The 21,024-nt window shown below is 36.8% G+C and overlaps 1 protein-coding gene across 2 annotated transcripts in view; it reads right to left on the bottom strand.

Annotated features, from left to right (window-relative positions):
• The window catches only part of OLA1 (Obg like ATPase 1), a 94,229-nt gene that overhangs the window by 65,316 nt on the left and 7,889 nt on the right, over nucleotides 1-21,024 (bottom strand). Inside the window, exon 4 of one of the 2 annotated variants that reach the window (XM_053982844.1) lies at nucleotides 17,676-17,803. The exons of the other annotated variant lie outside the window; for it this stretch is intronic. Within the exon in view, the coding sequence (XP_053838819.1) occupies nucleotides 17,676-17,803 (128 nt within the window). The remainder of the gene's footprint in view (nucleotides 1-17,675; nucleotides 17,804-21,024) is intronic. 2 annotated transcript variants of the gene reach the window in all.

The raw sequence follows: 21,024 nt of genomic DNA, 5'->3' as shown, positions 1-21,024 counted from the left end.
CAGGATAAGTTTTACAATACTCATAATTTTTGCTCAAAAAAATTTCAACTTTTTTATTTCAGTATGAAAGGCAATCAAATATTTTTGTTATCAGATGTTTTAAGTCATCTATAATGCTTAGCTTACTTCTTTTTGTCTGTTTACCAAACATAACATAACCACCAGTACAACCCTTCATTCAGCATTTGGTCCAGCTGAAATTGAAAATAAAACTGCCCATGACCACCAAGTTAATTAGACATCTTACTAATGAAAAAGTACAACTGTCACTGCAACAAAACCTACATGTGCAGACAACTACATACATGTAATTTTGCAGTGTAGCTATTGGTAAACGTAATTTGAATAGGAGCATTTTTTAAAAATTCTTTAGTAATAGTAAATTAGAAGTCTCTTGCATTGTACAATTAGACTGGCAGCAAAGGATACCTAATAGTAACACATATGCAAATCATCCTAGAGTTATATCTTTACAATCTATTCTATGATTATGCACACGTTTTAAAGTATTTTCATGGTATTTTACCAGATATTTCTCATGAATATTACTTTCAAAATCTAGGAGGCAATTCTTAAACTTGTCTTTATGTGTCTCTAAGAATGAGAACTGCACTTCCAGCTTTTCCTCTTCCCAATATTCCCACCACCATATCTGAAAAACATCATCTTAAGCACAGTAGTTATATATTAGCTCACCGTTTAACAATCTAGAATAACCTTAAGTTTATTTCATAACATATAATCAAGCAACATACAGTAATTAAAGCACACTGAAAACAGCAGTTACTAGCTAATTAACATTACAGAAACACTTTTCTTAATGCTAGAAAAAGACAAAGATTATATAAAATACTGTAACATGAGGAAGAGTTTGTTATGAACCTTTTTGTTTAAAACACTGAAAACTTCAACTTGAGAATTTGAAGCTAAACTACTTTTAATTCATGAATTGAAAATGTCAGTGCAGGTTCTGCATGATTAGGTAAGCCATTTAGGGACTACCCTTGCACCACATTGTTCATGAAGGGCAAGGACCATTCACATACACCGATGCATCCCTCAGGACAGCTCACCATCCATAAACATGCCCAACCTCTACATTATCCTCATTCATGCAGAGTTGAAGAAATAATACAGTCTCACTATGTTCATGGCCATAGGATTCTGGCATCACCACAGCACCTGAACTGAACCTAGGAACAGGCAGCAAAGGCTATCTCAGGCTGTGACAGTGACAGGCACCCTGGGCTGCCAGACAGCCTCTGTGCTCTTCTGAACACACTGGTTTGCAATGCCAGTACAGCAGCAGACTTTGTTAGAAACTTATTTTCTGCTTTTCTATTAAATTACCACTTTAAAACAGTGACAGTATTTTACTTTTACACACTATTTTTAAACCCACCTTCTACTTCTTACATCATATTTTATATTTTATATCTGTCTGTATTGAAAGTAATACCTAAAAAGGCTTACGAGGTAAAACTGAGTGCACAATCAGCTCTAGCAAGCAATCTTCGTGGAGACCAACACTTTGATATGAAAATATACTCTGATATTTTTCCCCATTATTTGTATCACACCATTATTTACCAGTGTCCATATATTCATATCTGTTCTGATATACTTTTATCACTTAACAGAATTTTTCAGTGTCAGGAATTATTTTGTCACTTGCCATGTTTTCTAAGCTTTGCAAACACAGTGCACATGCAGGTGTATTACCTTTCTGCACAGTTTCATGATGACTAGATGGGTAAACACAAGGATCACAGCTACAAAGCAGTAGCTGGTTAGTAGTAAATGACATGAGGCCTTCCAAAAAGTCTGGCACACAGCCACAGCTAATTTTGTGCTCACATCCAGGTACAGGGCAGTGCACAGGCAAAAACACGGCCAACACCAAACGGAGGGCAGACAGCCTTTCTCAGTAGCATTGCCTTCATTTCCTAGGCACTATAAGCTGGCAATTCTATGCACACCCTTGCAGTGTTTCTTTAAATGTTGAAATCCAACAGATGTGCTTATACAAAGGTACACTCAAATTCTCTACAGGAATGTCAGTATGAACATTCGTATCACACCGAAAAGAAAGCCTGTATCAAGCAGGCCACCTCAAATTGCCTTTTAGCATAAGGAAACATGTATCTTAAAACATTTCCTCTCTGATAAACAAAGTATTTTAAATTCAAACCTTGCAGAAAGAAAAATAAATACTAATTATTCTTAGACAGAATGAAGATTCTCTCCATCTCAAAACACTCAAAGAAACTCTTCAAAAGAAAAGTATCATACTGGCCATCATGTTTCTGGCAATTTTTGAAGTCTCTGAAGCAAGTTGTTGTCCATCAGACACCCTTAAATCTATTAAAAAAACTTATATCCTATTATTGTAGGAAGGTTCCTTGCAATTTTCCCCCAAAAGCTATCATGTAGCATTTGTCTTGGATCACATCTATCCTGAAAAGGTTATCAATTAATATTAAGAAAATAATTATTTTAGGGTTCCTAAAACCAGTATATTCTCAGAAGATGCTGAGCCACAATACTTAAAACTTCTTCACAGTACATGAAAGATGACAAAGCTCCCCAAATTTCAAAGGATATGCAAAAGGCACATGCAATATTCAAACATTTACATCAATGCCTCTAACACTACTACTGTAGATGACCCCCAGACCAGCAAGTCAAGCACCACCATCCCTTCATGCAGTTTCACTCAACTTGCAGCCTGCTCACCCTTTGCCCACAGGACAGAGCTAACAGGAGCAAGCCAGAGGCCAGAACTGTTCTAGTAGATTTCACGCCCCTGCTAGTTCACTGACAGAAAAAATTCCTTAAGATTTACATCCTATTTTAAAGTAACCTTATGATTCCAAATGAGTTTGTTATAAAAAGACAGTTCACTCTTAAATTTTTCTCTTTCTGTAACAACCTTGATACAGAATACTGTATGTACTTTTTATGTAATGTAATGTTCTAACCTAAATTAGATCAGGGACTAAAATAAAAACTCAACTATATCACATAACACAGAATGAAAGTGTTACTATTTCCTTTTGATATGGCAAGAAAACCTTATTTCAGATCTTTTGAAAATATGCTTAAACTTCAAAAAGTTTAGAAGAAACACACAACAAATCAACAAGAGACTTTTCTTTAAAAAAAACAAAGTTCAAAGAAAGCAGAGATGCTGCAATGCTATGAAAACAGGATGTATTTTGTTTTTCAGCTAGCCAATGTTAACTGAATGCTTATTTTTCAAACAATTTGTGTCTATAAAATTTTCTAAATTTTATGACATGCTACTGCAGAAGAAGAAAACTTCCAAAAAGCTATAAAGCCATTAAGTTTCCATTCTGACATTCATTTACTATTACATATGCATATTAAATCTTTTCCTTTAAATAAATTAGTAGGCAGTATAGCTAAGAAAAAAACATGTTAAGTGAACAAAAGATGGATTACTCTTGACTAGACTTTCTATTTTGGTGAAAAATCAGAACTCTGATCACAAGCAAATTCTCTGTGGTTTGCTGATTAGTAACATTAGAAATGTTCTCCAAATCATTTAAATCATCTGTTCCTTTACAATGTGCTTTCAGTTACTTGTTTTCAATCTTCAATACAACATTGCTGATAATATTACAATATCCCTTCCTCCTAAGAGAGGCAGTTAGACCCTGTCTGCATTCCACAGGAGCACAGCCTTGCTCTCGGATGCAGCTCCATCTGCCCTTCTCCCCCCGCAGCCAGCCCGAAGCCCAGCTTACCCATCTACTCACTCCATCAAGACACAAAAGCTGGTGGCATATGATACTGATTTATGAATTCAAACTGCATCAAAAATTCAAACTGCATTTAAATACAAGTAGTATTTTCCCTTACCAAGGATTTCCAAAAGGTTCTTTCTTCTCAAAAATGCTGAATATTTCAGCCTAGTTTCATGGAAGTATTTCTATGTAGTGCTTGTATAATGCAGAATTCATGCACTTCCATATAATTACAGACATTCTAAAACAAAGAACGTTATTTGTTCTCCAAGGCAAAGTTTAAAATAGAAAAGAAGTAACTTCACATTGATTTTATGGCTGAGATTTGAAATTGCTTTGTACTAACTCATCAAATTTCAGCAAATTTACGGTTTCAACTTAAAACAATTTTCCTATAGCTTCAGTGGTCCCAGAGATATCCTTCCAGTCAAAAAGCTTTCAGTTCTGAGACTGCAAACAAATTATTGTTTCTCATATTTTCACTGCTCTAATACAATAAATTAACAACATTCTAGTAAATAGCACCACTGGTGTACAAAATCCTGTTAACCAACATCACCCTGCTGTTACACAGCAAGAAAACAAAAGTGGGAAGGAAAAAAAAAACTTCAAATCAGCAAACGTGCAAAGGCATTCTGGGGAAAAAAATCCATAAACAGAAAGAGATGAGAGAAAAGCCTGACTTGATGTTTTTTAGCTGACAAAAGCAGCATTTCTCTCCAGCAGGGAGGGAATTTGGATGTTGGTTATGGGAACCACATGAAGGGACTGCTCCTATGACTGCAGCACACAAGCTAGAAATGCTGGTGCTCTGCACCAAGCCATCCGTAGAGTGGCAGCTGAGGGCACCTTCCAGGCAGGCAGCCCTGCAGGCTTCCCAGCATCACTTTCTGAGAATCCCACGTCCCCTCTCCCAGTCCCATGTGTTCCCAACATGAGGACAGCTGCTAACAAGGAAGTTGCCCAGCCTGCACAGTGAGAGCCAAGTGCAGGGCACACAGGAAGAACAGCCTGTAGCCATCAGCTCATCCCCCTGCTCAAGGAACCCAGACACATCCACCGGGCACCAGTGTGGGAAGCACACTGGACACATCCACACAGCACTCAGATACACCATTCTCCTGCACTCCACTGGCTCCCTTAATTCACTGACCAGCAAGCTGCACCTTTCCACCTACAGCTAGATAGGAAAAAATGCAAAATTCTTGCCCAGAAAGACGGCTGGTTAGGAGAATCAGAATTATGATGTAAATTACCTTTAGAAGTGTCTAGTCCATCACATTCAACAACAATGCTCAAATGAGGTAGTCAAAATACCTTAGCATGGCAACAGTACACTAACCATATAGGAGGAAAATGAAAATTTAATAACACCTAACACTTTTTTAAAAATAGGGGGCTTCATTAAAAGCAAATTATTAAATAATTCAGAATGGTTTTATCTTCTCTTAGTAACTGAAACCCTGCTGAGGTTAAGTGAGCAAGACAACTGAAAAGTTGAGTAGCCAATTGAGCTGGCAGTACCTCTGCTCTGCTAGGCCTATTCACACTGCACTTCCCAGCTCCAACAATAGCTAAAGCAAGTCAACAATGAGACTGCAATACTTCTCCATAAGGAAGAAATATACATGCAATGACATCTCCCCCAATTATTTACTTAAGAGTGCAACTGGATCTACTAATACTCAAAACCACTCACAGTGAATCCATACAGACAGGGGGAAAATTAAATTTAAAAAAGCATAAGAGTGTTGTTATTTTATTTTGGTGTGGGACAAATCAACAAGAAGGAAACTATTTATATCCTCAAAAGAAGAATGTGAATTTGTGAATGATCAATTAACTCATATGCTATATTATTCACTCTAAATGGCACAGTCACCATAACATGAGTCTGCAAAAGTAATCAATACAGAAGAGAAGAAGTAGTTTATTTTTGTTTTCTATAAATATATAATGATTAGTTAAGGTTCAGACCAAGCCACCTTTATTCACACTGAGCAGAACTTGACTGCAATTCATGGAATTTGAATCACACAGTATGACTAAATAGAAGAACTGCACTCTTGGAAAAAATACAGAAGTACTTTAAAAGGTCACTTTTGTTCTCTCTCCCAACTTGCTTACATACATGTTTTAGGAAAAAATAACAACATGAAAACATGTGAAAGGATTAGAGCATGAGTTAATCATTAGTTATAAAATAATGCCAGTTAGCAGCCTGGAATTATGCTGGAATAATAAAATGGAAGTATCTTAATAACGTGAATGTTGTTAATGGCTTATCAGTTAAAAAAAAATATTCTTATCAAAGCCACTGTATGGGAAGAGACTAAATGAGAGCTGTATTTTTGAATACTGTTTTGCATGGTCTTTAGTTTGCATTTATGTTCTTTTCATATCCCATTCCCAAAGGATTATTGTTTGAACAGTGCCGTAGTCATTACCTGATTGTAAGCTACTTTTACCTTTATTTCTATCTAAATCTCTAACTTAGATTATTCCTCAGAAGGGCAAGTTACTAGACCAGTGTGCAGGAATAGGAAAGTTGAATTTATATGCTCCTGTCTCAGGGCTTCAGGCCCAAGGCCTAAGGAGGAGGGGTGACTGCTGAAGGGAGCCTTCAATGCTCCAGGACTAGTATGCAGCCACAGAGATTTTATTACAGATTCGGCAGACGCAGTAAGTCCTGCACACAAATATGGAATTACACAGGAGTCATATTCCTTCCAAAACCAGAGCAATTGAATACAAAAATCAGCAATAAAGTAGCTTAGTTAGAGCCTCATTTCTTTAAATGGGAACTATTCCTCACCTGACTTCAAGTATGTAGAAATTCTGAAGAGATCTAATGCCTTTCCTAAGGTCACGGGGAGCAAGACAGGACTACTGCACACTCAGCCAACATACAAAAAACTACTAATTTCACCCACTTGGTTAAATTTTCCACAAAAGCATATTCAATACAATGTAATTTGAAAAGGGGACAGCAGATTGTCCACGAATTTATATAGCACTGGATATCTGTTTTAATACAAGGAGAACAACTTCAAGAAACTGTGGCCAAGTCACATGCAAATTTTTCTCATTCACTGTGAAATGGGAAGATACATAAATAAAAGAAAAATACAGAAATAACACAGGAACAGAACATCACAGATTAGGTACTTCCAACAGAGAAAGCCATTCAGTAGGTACCTGTACAGTCATTAGTACAGTAGGGTCAGAATCAGAAAAATGTGGTTTGCTTGTGGGTTTTATTTTAAACCGTGCAAACAAAAACTATTCTGTTCACGTCAAAACGTGTTCATATGGAACAAAACATCTCCTGCAGTCCAGATCACTTCACTGCAAGGCTTTTTTCTCTATTCCAATATCATCATGTGCCCTTAATTTGCTAGTTGAAAAAAAAAAAAACCCTGAAGCCTAACATGTATTTTTATCAACTCATTAAAAAAAGTACAAGAAAAGCTCTTCATAATGGTGAAGGGAGGAGCAGTGGAGGGGGTAGGAGACAAGAACAGGACACAAAAAAACCACCTTTTCCAAAGATTGTTCTAAGCAAAAGGGATATGTCACGTTAAACAGTAGTCAATAGCTGCATACAACCAGTAAACAAATTCAGCTCTATGAAAAAAGAACTACATCACCATTTAGTGGTTGCAATTTAGACTATTCTAGCGTGTAATACTTTAATTGTATAAAACAAAGCTGATGTCACAAACACAAAAGAACTTCTTGCAAAGCAAGCACCACAAGTAATTTTTATGCTGCCACTGATGGCTGACAAGTGATGAGCACTTTGTTCGAATTCATATAGTTATGCATCTAAGGCAACAGGTGGCTTATAAAAAGAAAACACTAAGCTTTTTAACTCTTCATTATCAAAATTTTTATAGTAAGTTTTATCATAATGACTAAACAATCTCTACAAATAAAAGTTCAACATACTAACTACAAAGATGAACCATGGCTCAGAGAAAATGATCTATTATTTTGCTAAAAGCAGAAACTGAGGTAAGGTTCTGGATATACCACTGACTTGAGCTCTGCCTACACTCACAACATTTTGTAATTGGAAATTTCTAAATTGTAAATTCTAAATTGTAAATTTCTAAATTGTAATTACACAAAGCACTCAATATTTAAACAGCAGCTTGTGATATATAAATTAAATCCGTTTAAGACAAAACAATTCACATTTTCTTGCTGTCTTTTCTATATCTATTTCAAACAATAGCTGAATATTGTGGTACCCTTGGAAGGAAATTTCTGGAAGTGTATTTTCAAGTCTTAAAACCAACTGAAAGTAATGCATTTCAGTTGTTGTGTAAGGTAGTTTTGGGCCAAGAGTGGCATTACAGAAACAATGTGGGTTTTTTGTAAATACTGCACAGTCCAATGAACAGTTTTGTTTTCTTTACGCACACAGAGAGTTATTAAAAAAATAATTAAAGAGGCTATGCTGTGCAGAATGAAGGAACATACTTCATTTAAATTTGCATTTAAGTGCAAAGAACTTCAAAGAAAAATAAAAGACACCATAAACACAGAGATAATTCAGATTAAAGTAACAGAACTAAAATAAAATAACCTAGAGCGATATTCGCTGATTTTGTTACATTTTTTAAAAACTGGAAGGTAAGTTGAGAAGACAAAAATACAGTAAGAATACCAAAACAATCGTTATATTCTGCCTTGTAATTAAGCTATGAAATAATCATCTGCTTATGATTAAAACATTTTAGTGTTTGCTGGTTTGGATAGATTAAACTCACATACAACAGACTTTTTCCTCTGCGTGGCAGTTTCATCATACCATCCCTAACAATTTAAAAATATGACGTCAATATTTCTTATCTTGTACCCTACACACACACACTTTCTACGGTGATGTTCATTGGATTAATTTTTTTGCTTTTTGACACTTCCGAGAACCCAACCCAAGAGTCTTAAACTGCCCAACTTTTGGATTCCTTCTGCTTCTTTATATATTTTGTCTGAAAGCAAGCAATCCCTCTCAGGTAGCATACATTCCTGTACTTCTACATTTCCCCCCATTTGCAACTCTTTCACACACTTGACTTCCCATTCCTACTGCTATTTATCTTTGAGATAATAATTTTCACTTCAAATTACCAAAGCTGGGTGCATAAAAATATGCAGTGTCAAGGAACTGTTACCTCAGTAACAGCTATCCAGGCTACTACTGGAATGCAAACCTATGCTCAAACATATTGTAAAAGTTTAACTAGTAACACAAGTTTGAGGTACAGAAGCTTCTGCCATCATTCACATAAGGAGAAAAACCTACAGGACGGAGGAGGGAATGAAGAAGGTAGAGAGAAGAAAGAAGGGATGTTGTTTGATTTTGTAAAGAAAGTCCTTTAAACTAACTTTAAAGAAAACAAATTAATCATGAATTACTTGAATACGCAGAAACTTAATTACATACCTAATGAGAAACACTGAGGTTCTAAAGAATCTTCTTGCTCTTTTATCAACAACAGATGAAGCTTCACTTTAACTGCAAAACCTAAAATAAGTACCAAAAGTAGCATTTCTAAGGTATTTCGCAAAAATGAATAAATGTTTGGCTTGGTATTTTGTTAATTGTCTCCAGGCACAGAGGCTCCAGGGTGTTGTTTGAGGCTAAAGACCCCCTGGCATCAAAATTAAAGCAACAGTTTCCAAAGCAGCTCTTGCAACCACTGCTGATAAACATCCAGCATTTAAATCCAGCCCATTGCTAATTCTGTTTTCTGCAGAAGATACCAGGATAAAAATTCATCATGAAATACACTAAAAAATAGCTGGGAGAAACTGTGTGAAGCAAATACAAGAGTGACAAGTTCCAAACAGAGAAAAAAACAGGCCATAAGAATTTCTGCTGAGATGCCATTGATAACTGACTAATACATAACCCGTTGTAAAGCCAAGTAGAAAAGCAAAACTTCATCTTCACCCAAAGTGAAGCTGGACTTCATCAGAACAGAAGAGAAAGTCTGGAAAGCATATTGAAAACATACCAACTATCTTTGTTGAAGGCTCACCAAAAGAAGTCAGCAGATTTCCACATCAATATTTCAGCATTACAACAGCACAAAGGCACATCTGCAACCAAACCCTGCATCTCAATAACATCTCAGCAAAAATAACAGTCATAAGAAAGTCAGATTTCTTCACACTCCAGTGGACACCATGCAAGGTTTGAAAAAAAAACATCCCTAAGTCTTGTAAGCTTAGAAGAAAACAGAAAAAAAAAAAAAAAAAGAAAGAAAAAAGGGATACAACTGGCATATTTCCTATGGCTGCCTTTTTACAAACATTTTTCATCTTACCAATCTCAGCTTAATGCTCCCTCAGCTAGAACAGCATGACTGTTTGCTGTATTAGATATTAAATCCGATTAGAGACATTACTTATTTTTAAAATAACCCAGCAAGAAGAACATGGTTATTTTTAAGACCCAAACCCCCTTTTACTACATGGTTTTACAATCAGTTCCAACAGCACAGAAGAAAGTGGTAGCATAACCACGAGAAAAGGTGTTGGAGTATGGAGCCACTTCAGCTCACAGAAGACCTTCCTATCCAGTGTCCAAGTCTGGCACAATGTATGACTTGGAAAGGGACAAACACCTATTTTTCTAAAAGTGGCATTTTGGCTGTTGTAGAAACCAGGCAGCTCCCATAAATAGCAATTCTGAAAGGAAACTGAACCAGAGCTTTTTCGGTCAGTTTATTAAACAGTCTCATAAACTCTCATAGGCAAAGACAAAGGAACTCTAAACTGACAACCCAAGGATCTCAGACAAATTTGCTTGACACAGACCAAAAAGGAGGTGTATATATTAATTCAGTCTTACACTAGCATATCTTAACTTACCCAGAAGCTTTGTTTAGTTTGTCTAGGATAAGTAACTTACAGCCAGAATAAGAAACCCAAAGCCAGGTTCCTCCTGGTCTTCATTTGCAGTAGTAGTTAGTCCACTGTTCAGTACACAGCAATCAGATACATAAACTGCTCCTTGTCTATTTTAATACTGAAGTCACATAAGCTTCAGAAATTATGACCTCAGCTCATTTGGTATTGACTCACTTGCATATTCAACTCCAAAGCAACGAGGGACAGTGATAAAGAGCCCCTAAGCAAACTCCTACTGCCGTTCACAAACGCAGGGCAGCCCATGCCCTCAGCTGTGCCAGGAAGCATAGCCATCTGTGATTCAGTTGAGAAACAAAAGTGCTTCAAGGAATCTCTCTAATTTAAAGTTTTCCTCAAAACTCTGCATTAAAAAAAAAAAACAAAACAAAACAACACTTTCTCAAAAGCAACTTTCTGGAAGGGATACTACAGTATTCTCAGTTTACAGACTACTCACCTTTCTGATACAATCATGTAGCTAATTGAAGTGAAAACACTCAGCCACTTATCTTTTTGCAAAGAACTGTTTGTTACTTTACCTTTTCTGAGGTAGCCTTTCTCTGACCAAAGGAAAACAGGCAAACATTTCATATTAGAAACAAAAACACTATAAACATTAGAAAAAAAAAAAACCAAATCCGTCTGCAGTACTTTTCCCTTCAAGCTTTCAAGAAAGTCCATGAAACAACAACAACAACAAAAAAATATCATTAAACTAGCACTGTTTTTAAGAAGTCAGGATGCTCTACACCATCAGCAAAGACACCTACTCAAACAAGTAAACATGTATTTCACAGTCACCTGAACACCCCAACTCTATCACACACTGACAATTTCTTTGAAGTATTACAGAGGAAAAACTCATCTGCATTGCCTAAATAGCAATTACGCACTGTCAAATCACACACACAGAACTCTAATAAAAGTAGTCGTAGGTCAAATAATAGCAATGACTCAGTAAAGATAGCCTGCCTGGTCTTTATTCTCAGGGGAGGGAGGGTTTACTGGTCAAGTACTTTATGACTCACAGTACAGTATATTAGAAATTTTCTATGTATTCTTTAGAATTGAGAGATTGCCCTTGTAGCTCAGTAGGTAGCTCTCCTGTTTCTGGCCTGCGAGGTCATAGCTTTAAGTCCCTGCTGAGGAAACTTAACAAGTTCCATCTATAAATAGAATGGCATTAGATGCTGCTACTCTCGCAAGGGTGGTGGCCTTTAGACAGGAAATTTTATGTTTTCATCTGTTCTGATACAAAAAAGAAACTGGACATAAAGAAGCATAGGATATTATGCTAAAGATGAATGACAAAGTGGGTTCCAAAATCCACTGTCACTTCAATCAGCGTGATACTAACAAATCTAGCATTATCAAGCTATGATAAAGGCTAGGCAAGAATGCAAGAACAGTAATTTTCCTTCTCAATGAGAATAAGTAATTAAATAAAATTACAGACTTTACAATATTTGAGACTGAAACCTCCTAGGAACAATACAATCAAAATTCAATCTGTGACATCAAGAGGCAACCTCAGCATAAAACAAATTTTGGACTGTTTGATTACTAACATAATGTTTGAACATTCATAGCTTGCTCTATCTGAAGAAGTAAACTATATCCTTGAGAGACATTTATTTAATTATCATGGATTAATACGATACATATAAATTTTTGCTCCTAATATCCATATATTTGAGGAGGCTTATGGAGCTCTCAGAACAACTACTTGTGAGAAATTTTTTAATGAAACCTATTTTAACACTTACCTGAGTTTATTTGTGCTTTAAAGTGTAACCACCTGGCCTTAGAGGAACATAGATTAAAGCTCAGGTATCAGTTTCACTTAGTCTGGCAATGTACTGTTCAATAAATTTACTGTTCAATAAAGACAAAGGCTAACTCACTAGTGATGACAATTTTCCAGCACCTGTTCCAGAATCTGCACCCACATGCCCAGGAAAACAAATTCATTCCTCTGCTGGAGACAAAGCTGCAAACAGAATACTGTGAACAGCTCTGAGGTACAAACCCACCAATTTTGTTCATGTACACACACCAGCAATGTAACAGGAGATTGGGGTGATTTTATAATGTGATTTCCTGCATCTCAAACACACTAACATTATGTTCAAGGATGACGACAGATCTTGCATTGTTCTTCTGCAATTTTTCAGCATAAGAGGTTATTCCCTTCCTATAATTACCTTCTTGCCTAAGTGAGAAATCTGATTAGTTAAAAGTTTTCCACAGCCATCCAAATTAAGCTAGTTGATCCTGCACTGGCACTGATCTATCAAACAGGATGCTGGTGTACAAAATGTCTCCCTCTCTCTCACAGGTGTAGGTTTCAAAGTAGTAGTAATTAAAATTGCATGAGAGAAGATCGACAAGAATCCCATCCTGGTCTTCTAATTCCACTATCAACATTTTGGACAATAATGTACTACTATCCAAAGCAAGGTCTTTTCTGCTCTTCAGATCCTTCTACAAAAAACTGCTTTTAAGCATCAACCTTCATCCTAAGTCTCATGTTCTTGTATTGAAATTTTGAAATTGCAACACGCAATGCAAAACCAGTTTTGCAAATATAAATTCACTTTTAGGTATGATTTTGCTAATTATACCTAAAAGAAGTAGAGAAATGCCATTTTCATAACTCTGTGATTAGAAAAATCTCCTATGCTAAGTCCTTTCTCAAAATCAAAACACTGTACAATATTTAACCGAAAAAATCCCAAACAAAAAAGCTACAAAGAAAAAACCCACAAACACTAGATAATACACAGACACAACTGCCAGTTTAATTTGAAAGCTCTCACAATTTCTGGATTTAATATGGAGAAGCTACTGAAAGCCAACTGAAAGTTTAGCTGAACTATGAGCCATAGCAAATATTTTATTAAACTTTAATTCAGTTGCTCTAAAAATAAATAAGAAAAAATTTCAATAGGAACTATCATCTACTCAATAGCATACATCAATACATCTTGATTGTGTAACACTAACAAGTTTGATATGTGCAGATGTATTTTTAAACTTTGGTAGCTTAGGAGTGAAAGGTTTGTATTTGTAAACAGGCAACGCTTTTTTAACACATGTCAATTGCACTAAGTGATATAAAACAAAACCAAAGCATCTTCAAAAAATTGAAACAAAATATGTCAAAGACAATACCATTTTTTTAAGACAAGTATGTTAACATCATTTCGAGGTGAATTTTTGACACATTATAAAGATGAAAAAACAGCTTCAGATATTAGAAGTGAAAAAGGCATGCTACAGCTGCATAAACTGAGCCACTGTGATTCCCAAAGCACAGAACACACATTCTTGAAAGCATGAGATATAAGTCATACTTTGTTCACTGAAATGTTAGTGCAGTGGAGTGTGGCCAGATGATATCCTCACATGCCTCCTCTCAGGAGCAGTCAGATTCCAGGAGCAGCAATCAGCAGGTATGGCTTCTTGTTAGAGAACATGGGTGGAAAATGCATCATGCCTCAAGTATATAAAAGACAATTAGCATCTTTATATAGAAAATACATACATTTTTACAGGAAGTCAAAAAAATCAGTGAAAAAAGAGGATGTATATTAGTTAAATAACTTTATCATCCCTTTGATTTTTGTGGGCAAATCAAAACATAGGCAGTACTACTAAAAGTTACCATTAACCTTCATGATGGTAAAAAAATCAAGTCAACGTGATTTTAAATGCTGAGCAAAAATCAGCAAAAACATTGTCAAACTCAGTTTTGATTAGTGCTTTATTTCAAGTAAGAATAAACTACACTCAGCTGACATGATTCATAGCTATCAAAGCTTTAAGTAATGACAAATAGCTTTAGAAGTTACTTAAAACCCTGAAGGAGACAGAACCAGGGGGAGGACTAAACATTTCCAGTTTTAACAAACATAAAACTGGAGTAAAAGCTTTCTAGGAACCCACTCGCATTGGTCACACCAGTCACTTCCGTAAGACCGCAGGGGATGTTTACCTAGCTTCACAGCTCTTTCACTCCTATCACAAAGAACAAGATTTCACGGATTATCAGTTACCAAACTCCTCATCCTGCTGCTAAAAGGCAGCTGGAGCTCCTCTGCCGTGAAGTCAGAGCACTTCCAGAGGAGCAAAGCAGGAGCTTGCCAGCCCTATCTGCCTGCACTCCCCCAGCACACCAAGTCACCACAGCCAGCTCACAGGATCTCTGCAGGACTGGCACACCAGGGGATGGCACAGGTGAGCTCTTAGATTCTTCCACGAAACCCAGTGTTGCCTGCCCTACTTTAAACATTAGGCATCCAACTCTAATGGTTTTTTATTAATTGAAAAGGAGCATTTGATAGCAAAGTACTTTTACACACAAGCTTCCTCCCAATTTCTGTACCTTTGAAGAGAAAGACTGGATTTCATTAAAGAAACTAAAAATAAGAGAAAAATGTGGAACATATTTTCTAGCAAGCTAGGACTGCAGAATATCAGTGGGAAGAGAAATTCAAAAACATGAAGAGCTCTAGCTATTTAACAACCAGTACATTCAAAAACTTGACAGAGATATAGCAGAGACTAAATATTGATATCTAACATTTTCCTCAATGAAGCATTGTTTAAGCATAATTTGTAAATTTACACTTGTAACAAAATTGCCATTTATAGTTCACCGTACAAAGAAAGTAATTTTCTACAAGTACTTGTGACCGATCTGCCATAAAAGTTGAAAGGTGGTTAAAGCCATTAAACTGGGGAAGAAACACTATGATAACCTTCAAATAGCCTGCCTTCTGTCATCACAAAAAACACTGCTGCTTCAGTCAAAACTGCAGTACACCTGAAACATGGAGAACAGAACCGTCATAAATATTCCAAATTAAACTGTGAAACGCAGAAGATGAACAAAGCTGTACCTTAAAGCACGTGTCAGGTTACTATGGGACTGCAAACACCACTATCCAGGACAGACAACCATTTCAAAATTAAATCTCTCATTCACTCAGCCAGTAAGTAAGCAAGTATATCTATCTGTCTGAGATTTTCATAACTGGGTGCAACCAAAAGTAAATTATACCCCTACCCCTAAGAAAATGGGATAACATCTGAAATTTTTCTTTTTAAGTGTATGGAGACCTACTGGTTTAGTATAAGTATCAATAAAGAATTTTCAGTTTGTGCACTCTTACAGAAAAAAAATATCTACAGAAAGTATCAAAACCCAAGAATGAATTGCTCTACTCTGCAGGTGAAAACTTAATCCCCTTGTTTGCTGAGCTAAGAGAATCTACTTTGTACTGTCACTAATCATGTATTAAAAAAAGTGGTGCTCAACGCAAACTTACCTCTCCTTTTACTTGTCCTGTTACCCTACCACATGTAGTTGCCTTGTATTGCCTGTTTCTTTGCATATATTAAATATACCTTAGATGCATGAACAATGCTTTTATTGATTTAATGAAAGACATATATCTCAGGAAAAGTAACAGTCTAACAAGGATATGGAAATTTGAAGGCTGAAAATCCACAGCCATTTCAAGATGGGGGTATTGTCTCTTTTTAAATGAAGTAAAGAAAGTAGAGAATTAGCCAGGTGGAAACAGAATTTCTTCTCAGCTTTATCCCATGTAACAGCTCACCTGTATTCCTTGTGGTGGATCAACTGACATGCAACAGCCTTCTCCAAAAAACATCTCAGAACACAAAGAGGTAACAACAGTGTATTCTGTTATGGCAGCTAAAAAAATGACAAATACACCTTCTGTCCTAAAGAAAACGCAGTTTAACACATCCTCAATAAATAAAGAAACCAGGATCAAACCCTTCAGCCTACAACTATAAAATACCTTTGCTGAGCTACCCAAAGTTTGTGTCACCATACTCAACTCCATTCCTATCAAGCCACTTTCTTACCTATTGTTACCTTAATTAATACAACTTGGTTAATTCTCAAACTGCTTTCTGCAAAATTATCAACTGAACCAAGCTAAGTCAAAGCCTAACAAGCCTTTATTCAATATACTCAGGCATGCAGAGCTTGAAGTCTACAGCACAAATCCACAATGACCTGCTTCTGACTTCCTGCCTGGCATCCATAAAAAAGAAAAAGACCAGTTCTCTGAAGGACTCTGCTTCCCATGCTGGCCATTACCACAGGCAGTAGTAGTGCCAATCACAACAGCACAAAGACAGGGAGCAACACTTTCAGTGCTCAAAGGTGAAAATGTGTTCCAGATCAAATCAAAAAGAAAACCAACACTAAATTTTTCATGCTTTGAAAACACACAACCCCCAGATCACTTCCTTTTACAGCTCTTCTTATCAACATTTTATAATTCTTATCTTCTCTTCACCTTCAACAACACCTCCTTTCCAGCTTGCTGGCATATAAGTCTCACCCTCCAGTCCCCTGCCTATTACCCTTGAACAGAAGCAGCCTGCCTGGGTTCTTCTTAAGTCACTTTCTACTGTGACTGCAGAGATGCAGTGTTCAGTGTCCACCCACCAGGCTGAGAACTGACAGTTGGTTTCAGGGCACTGGCTCCCAAAGATACACAGCTCATCAGGAACTTGGACCAAACCCTGGTAAAATGTAACAAAGAAACTTCATCTTCTCAGGATCTGCAAAGTTAAAGGATCTACAAAAGCAGCAGATTTGTATGTCCATTTCTGTCTTCTATTAACACATTCCATTTTTCCTTCTTCATGAAATTAGACAAACTGCCACGCACTGGCAGCAAAAGAAAATGACACATCATTACTGCAGATTTCCAAAAAAACAGTTTCTTTTTAAGTCTTCAGTACAAGGCTAATGAAGAAAGTGTACCTGTTACATAGCAGAGGATGAGGATTGTCTTGGCTGAAAAACCTGAAGGCTTTGAATTGAATTGTAGAAGTTGAATTGTAATGGATATTTGCTCCACAGTTATTAATTACAGTACAACAATGCTGTCCTTAAGCTAGAGAAAACAGATAAGTAAGTTTACATACGCATCAGATGAAAGATCCCATCACAGGCGTTAATGTGAGACAAAAAGGAATTTCCTAAGCCTTGTCCAGTGTGGGCTCCTTTCACAAGGCCAGCAATATCCACCACATTCAGAAAGGCTGGAATTTTGCTGAAATATAAGAGTTAGAAGTTTCATTACTAAAGCATATTAGCCAAAATTTTTGACAGAGAAATAAATTCAGAACATGAAAATTCAACACTTCTTTTCTGGAACAAGTTAAACATCACAGTATGGAATGCATAAAACAAAATCCCTCCCATCCCATGTAAAACATCCATTCTCTAAATTCTCAGTAAATATTTATGTAAAATCAAGTAAACTAGTTTTGAAGCGTGGAATCATACAGACAACTACACAATAATCAAGCAGGCCTGGAAGGCTGAGGCATAAATAGGTCATGTGTAATGCAGTTTTCACAGGACCAAAGGGATAAGACACAAAAGGCCATTGCACTCTGCTATTGCACACCACCAAGGTTACCATTTGGTTCAGTAGGTTATGTAACTTTCTCAGAAGAGTAATTTTTTTTTTTAATACAGTGCTAATTAAAATTAGCAGTGACCAGGGTTATGCAAACAATTTGGAAAAAAGCAGATCAATTAAGATGGTATAATATAAGCAGCTGTGATGTTTTCCACCATAGTGAACACCAGAGGGTTAAGCAGACATGTTCACGTGACATTTCATACAGCAACAACAGAAGAGTCATTAAGTTCAAATTAGCTGACGAAAAACAGAAAAAAAAGCTTTTAAAGTTATTGGAAATTTATAAACTGCAAACCTTCTATCCTCCACAAATTCTCAGCTTGTTAAAAAATGAACAAATAACTTAATGGGCATTAAACTTTTCATGTACATTCTAAACCAAATTACTTCTCAAAATCCAGCTGAATCAGGAAAAAACCCCAAGAAACCACTAAAACTTCATGATAAGGTGTTGACTAAAAGCACCTTCATATGCTCTGTGCAACTAACACCATCATCATGAACAGTGGCAGAGACAGAACCACACTGAAATGCTGCAAATCCCCCACTTGCAAAAGACCAGAAACTGCACACCACAGTCTCAAGATCTCCAGCTTGATGGCTCCAAAATAAATAGGTGGAAGAGTAGTTCATTCCCATCAAACACTTCATCACCATCATATTTCATCAGCACTATGCTAGGACTAATACAGCAGCTCACTATTTTACTGGCAGTAAGTACAGCAGCAAACACCGAAACCCACAGCTTTCACTCGGCCCCAAGGACGGGGTATGACTGCCCTGAAGGCAGCATGAGCAAAAAGCTGATCTGGAAAGCACAGGGTGCCCTGTTCTGTGGTGAGTGTTCTTCAACACGAGATTCAAATCCAGAGAAATAAATTCTGTGGTCTACCTTAAGATGCCTTTTACAAAAACCTTCCTTTGCAGTGCTGCCCACAGACAGAAGCAACCACAAAGGTGGGAATGAGGGCTGAGGATAACCTAGCCAGTAATCTTCTAAGCAGTATTACACTTCTGAAATCTTTATTGTCCACAGCCCAAACTGTTTAGTTTTGTTAGTGTGACACAACGTGCTGATAAATACGTGTTTTCAAATACCGAATTTTTGACAACATGACTGCTGACAAATCTGTAACAGCAGGAAACTCCACCAGCAGGAAAACAACCTGTCTCATCAGTGCCTGGTATGGCAGCTATAGCCCAGACAGAAAAAAAAATGTAGTTACAGAAATCTATGGATCATTGTCTCTGCTCTGAGCAACTGACTTAGGTAGAACAAAACACAATTCCAACTTTTTTTCCTTTGGTGCTATTCCACTTTCATTTGACTGCAAATAAATCAGCAGATGTGCTTTCTTACTTCAAATTAACTTTCTAATTTGGGGAGAGATGATTCACTAGAATCTGTTTGAGGTATGGAACATCACTTATTTCTGGAAGAGTGGTGACCACTCTGGTGGTTTTGTTTTCAATTTGCTCTAACACTTCCAAAGGAAAATTATTTCTTTCAAGTAAAATAATTTCAAAATACAAGATCTGGACAAAATCTTTTTGTTTACCAAGGTGAAGTTCAAAGTGTCACTAAACTTGTCAGGTACAATACATTAGGAACTTAGTGGCATGTTCCATGTAATTAATATCTTTGTGATGTACTCAGAAAGAAGCAATTATGTAACACAATATAGTATGTTACTTGAATTTCGGTAACACAATAGTGACTCTAAACTTCACTAGGCCCATGAAAAGAAGGGCTCATCCTTGGGAAGAGAGATATTGTGTGCTGCAAGTTAATACTGTGGAATGTAGTCAAAAGTACATGAATATAAGTATGCTATGAAGTAAACCAATTTTGCAAATTTCACATCGTTGTCCCTCTATATTTTTTAACTACTAGTACACACACTCAGAACAAATCCTTAATGAGTAACTCATGTTCTGAAGACAGAAGCCAGTAAATACTAATGCATTAACCCAGTAACTACTTTTGCCGGATATGAACAGAACTAACATACTTCAGAAGAAACTGCAGGCGACTTCCCAGTCCTTGCTTTTTGACACGTAGCTATTCCCTCAGCAGCAAGACAGAAAAACACCACTCTTTAAAGCACTTCTCCATTGTCATTTTAAATTGTGTTTTAAGGAAAACAAAGGTGGTGTAAGAAATCTTCTATGCTCCTCTCTCACCTTTCTGGTAGGATTAACCTCCTGGCCAGCCATCAGAACAATTCACACTTTCACTACAAAGATGCCACATTAGAGCAAGACAGATACCTTCATATGCAGATGGCCACTCTATCACCAGAATCAACCTCATTTGCCACACAATGGAAAGAAAACCCCAGCGCATTTCTTTCACAGTTGAGTAACACAGGCAAGAGACCTTTGAAGTGCGTGGGTTTCCAGGGCGCTTTCTCACCTTCACTTCGGGTACCACAAAGCTCACATTCCAAGCAAATTAGAACTATTCCCACTGGCAGATACCTTGCCGGGTCTAAATCTCTGTTTCATCGTAGAAAAATGAATACACAGAAAAGCAAAAAAAGGCACAAGCTAGTCACACTTGCCTGTACTCTGAAGGACAGAGTCTACATTATGAAACTAAATAAACACAGAACACTGCACAGAATGAGGGGAATGTACCATATATCTTGAATACGGTTTACTGAAGACTTAACTGCATTTTGCTTTTTTTTTTCCCTCCTCCTCTAAACATATTAATTTCCATTTCTTAAGATTCGTTAGTCAGCATTAGCATAATGTCACTGAGCCTCAAATGATCATCAGGAACAGGTGGCATCAACTGATCATTTGTACAAATCAGTGCTACACCAATCTACCATAAA

This window comes from Vidua macroura, chromosome 7 (genome assembly GCF_024509145.1).
Source record: "Vidua macroura isolate BioBank_ID:100142 chromosome 7, ASM2450914v1, whole genome shotgun sequence".
NCBI lineage: Eukaryota > Metazoa > Chordata > Aves > Passeriformes > Viduidae > Vidua > Vidua macroura.
The sequence above is the reverse complement of the archived record's forward strand: the minus strand, read 5'-3'. Positions and strand labels throughout refer to the sequence as shown.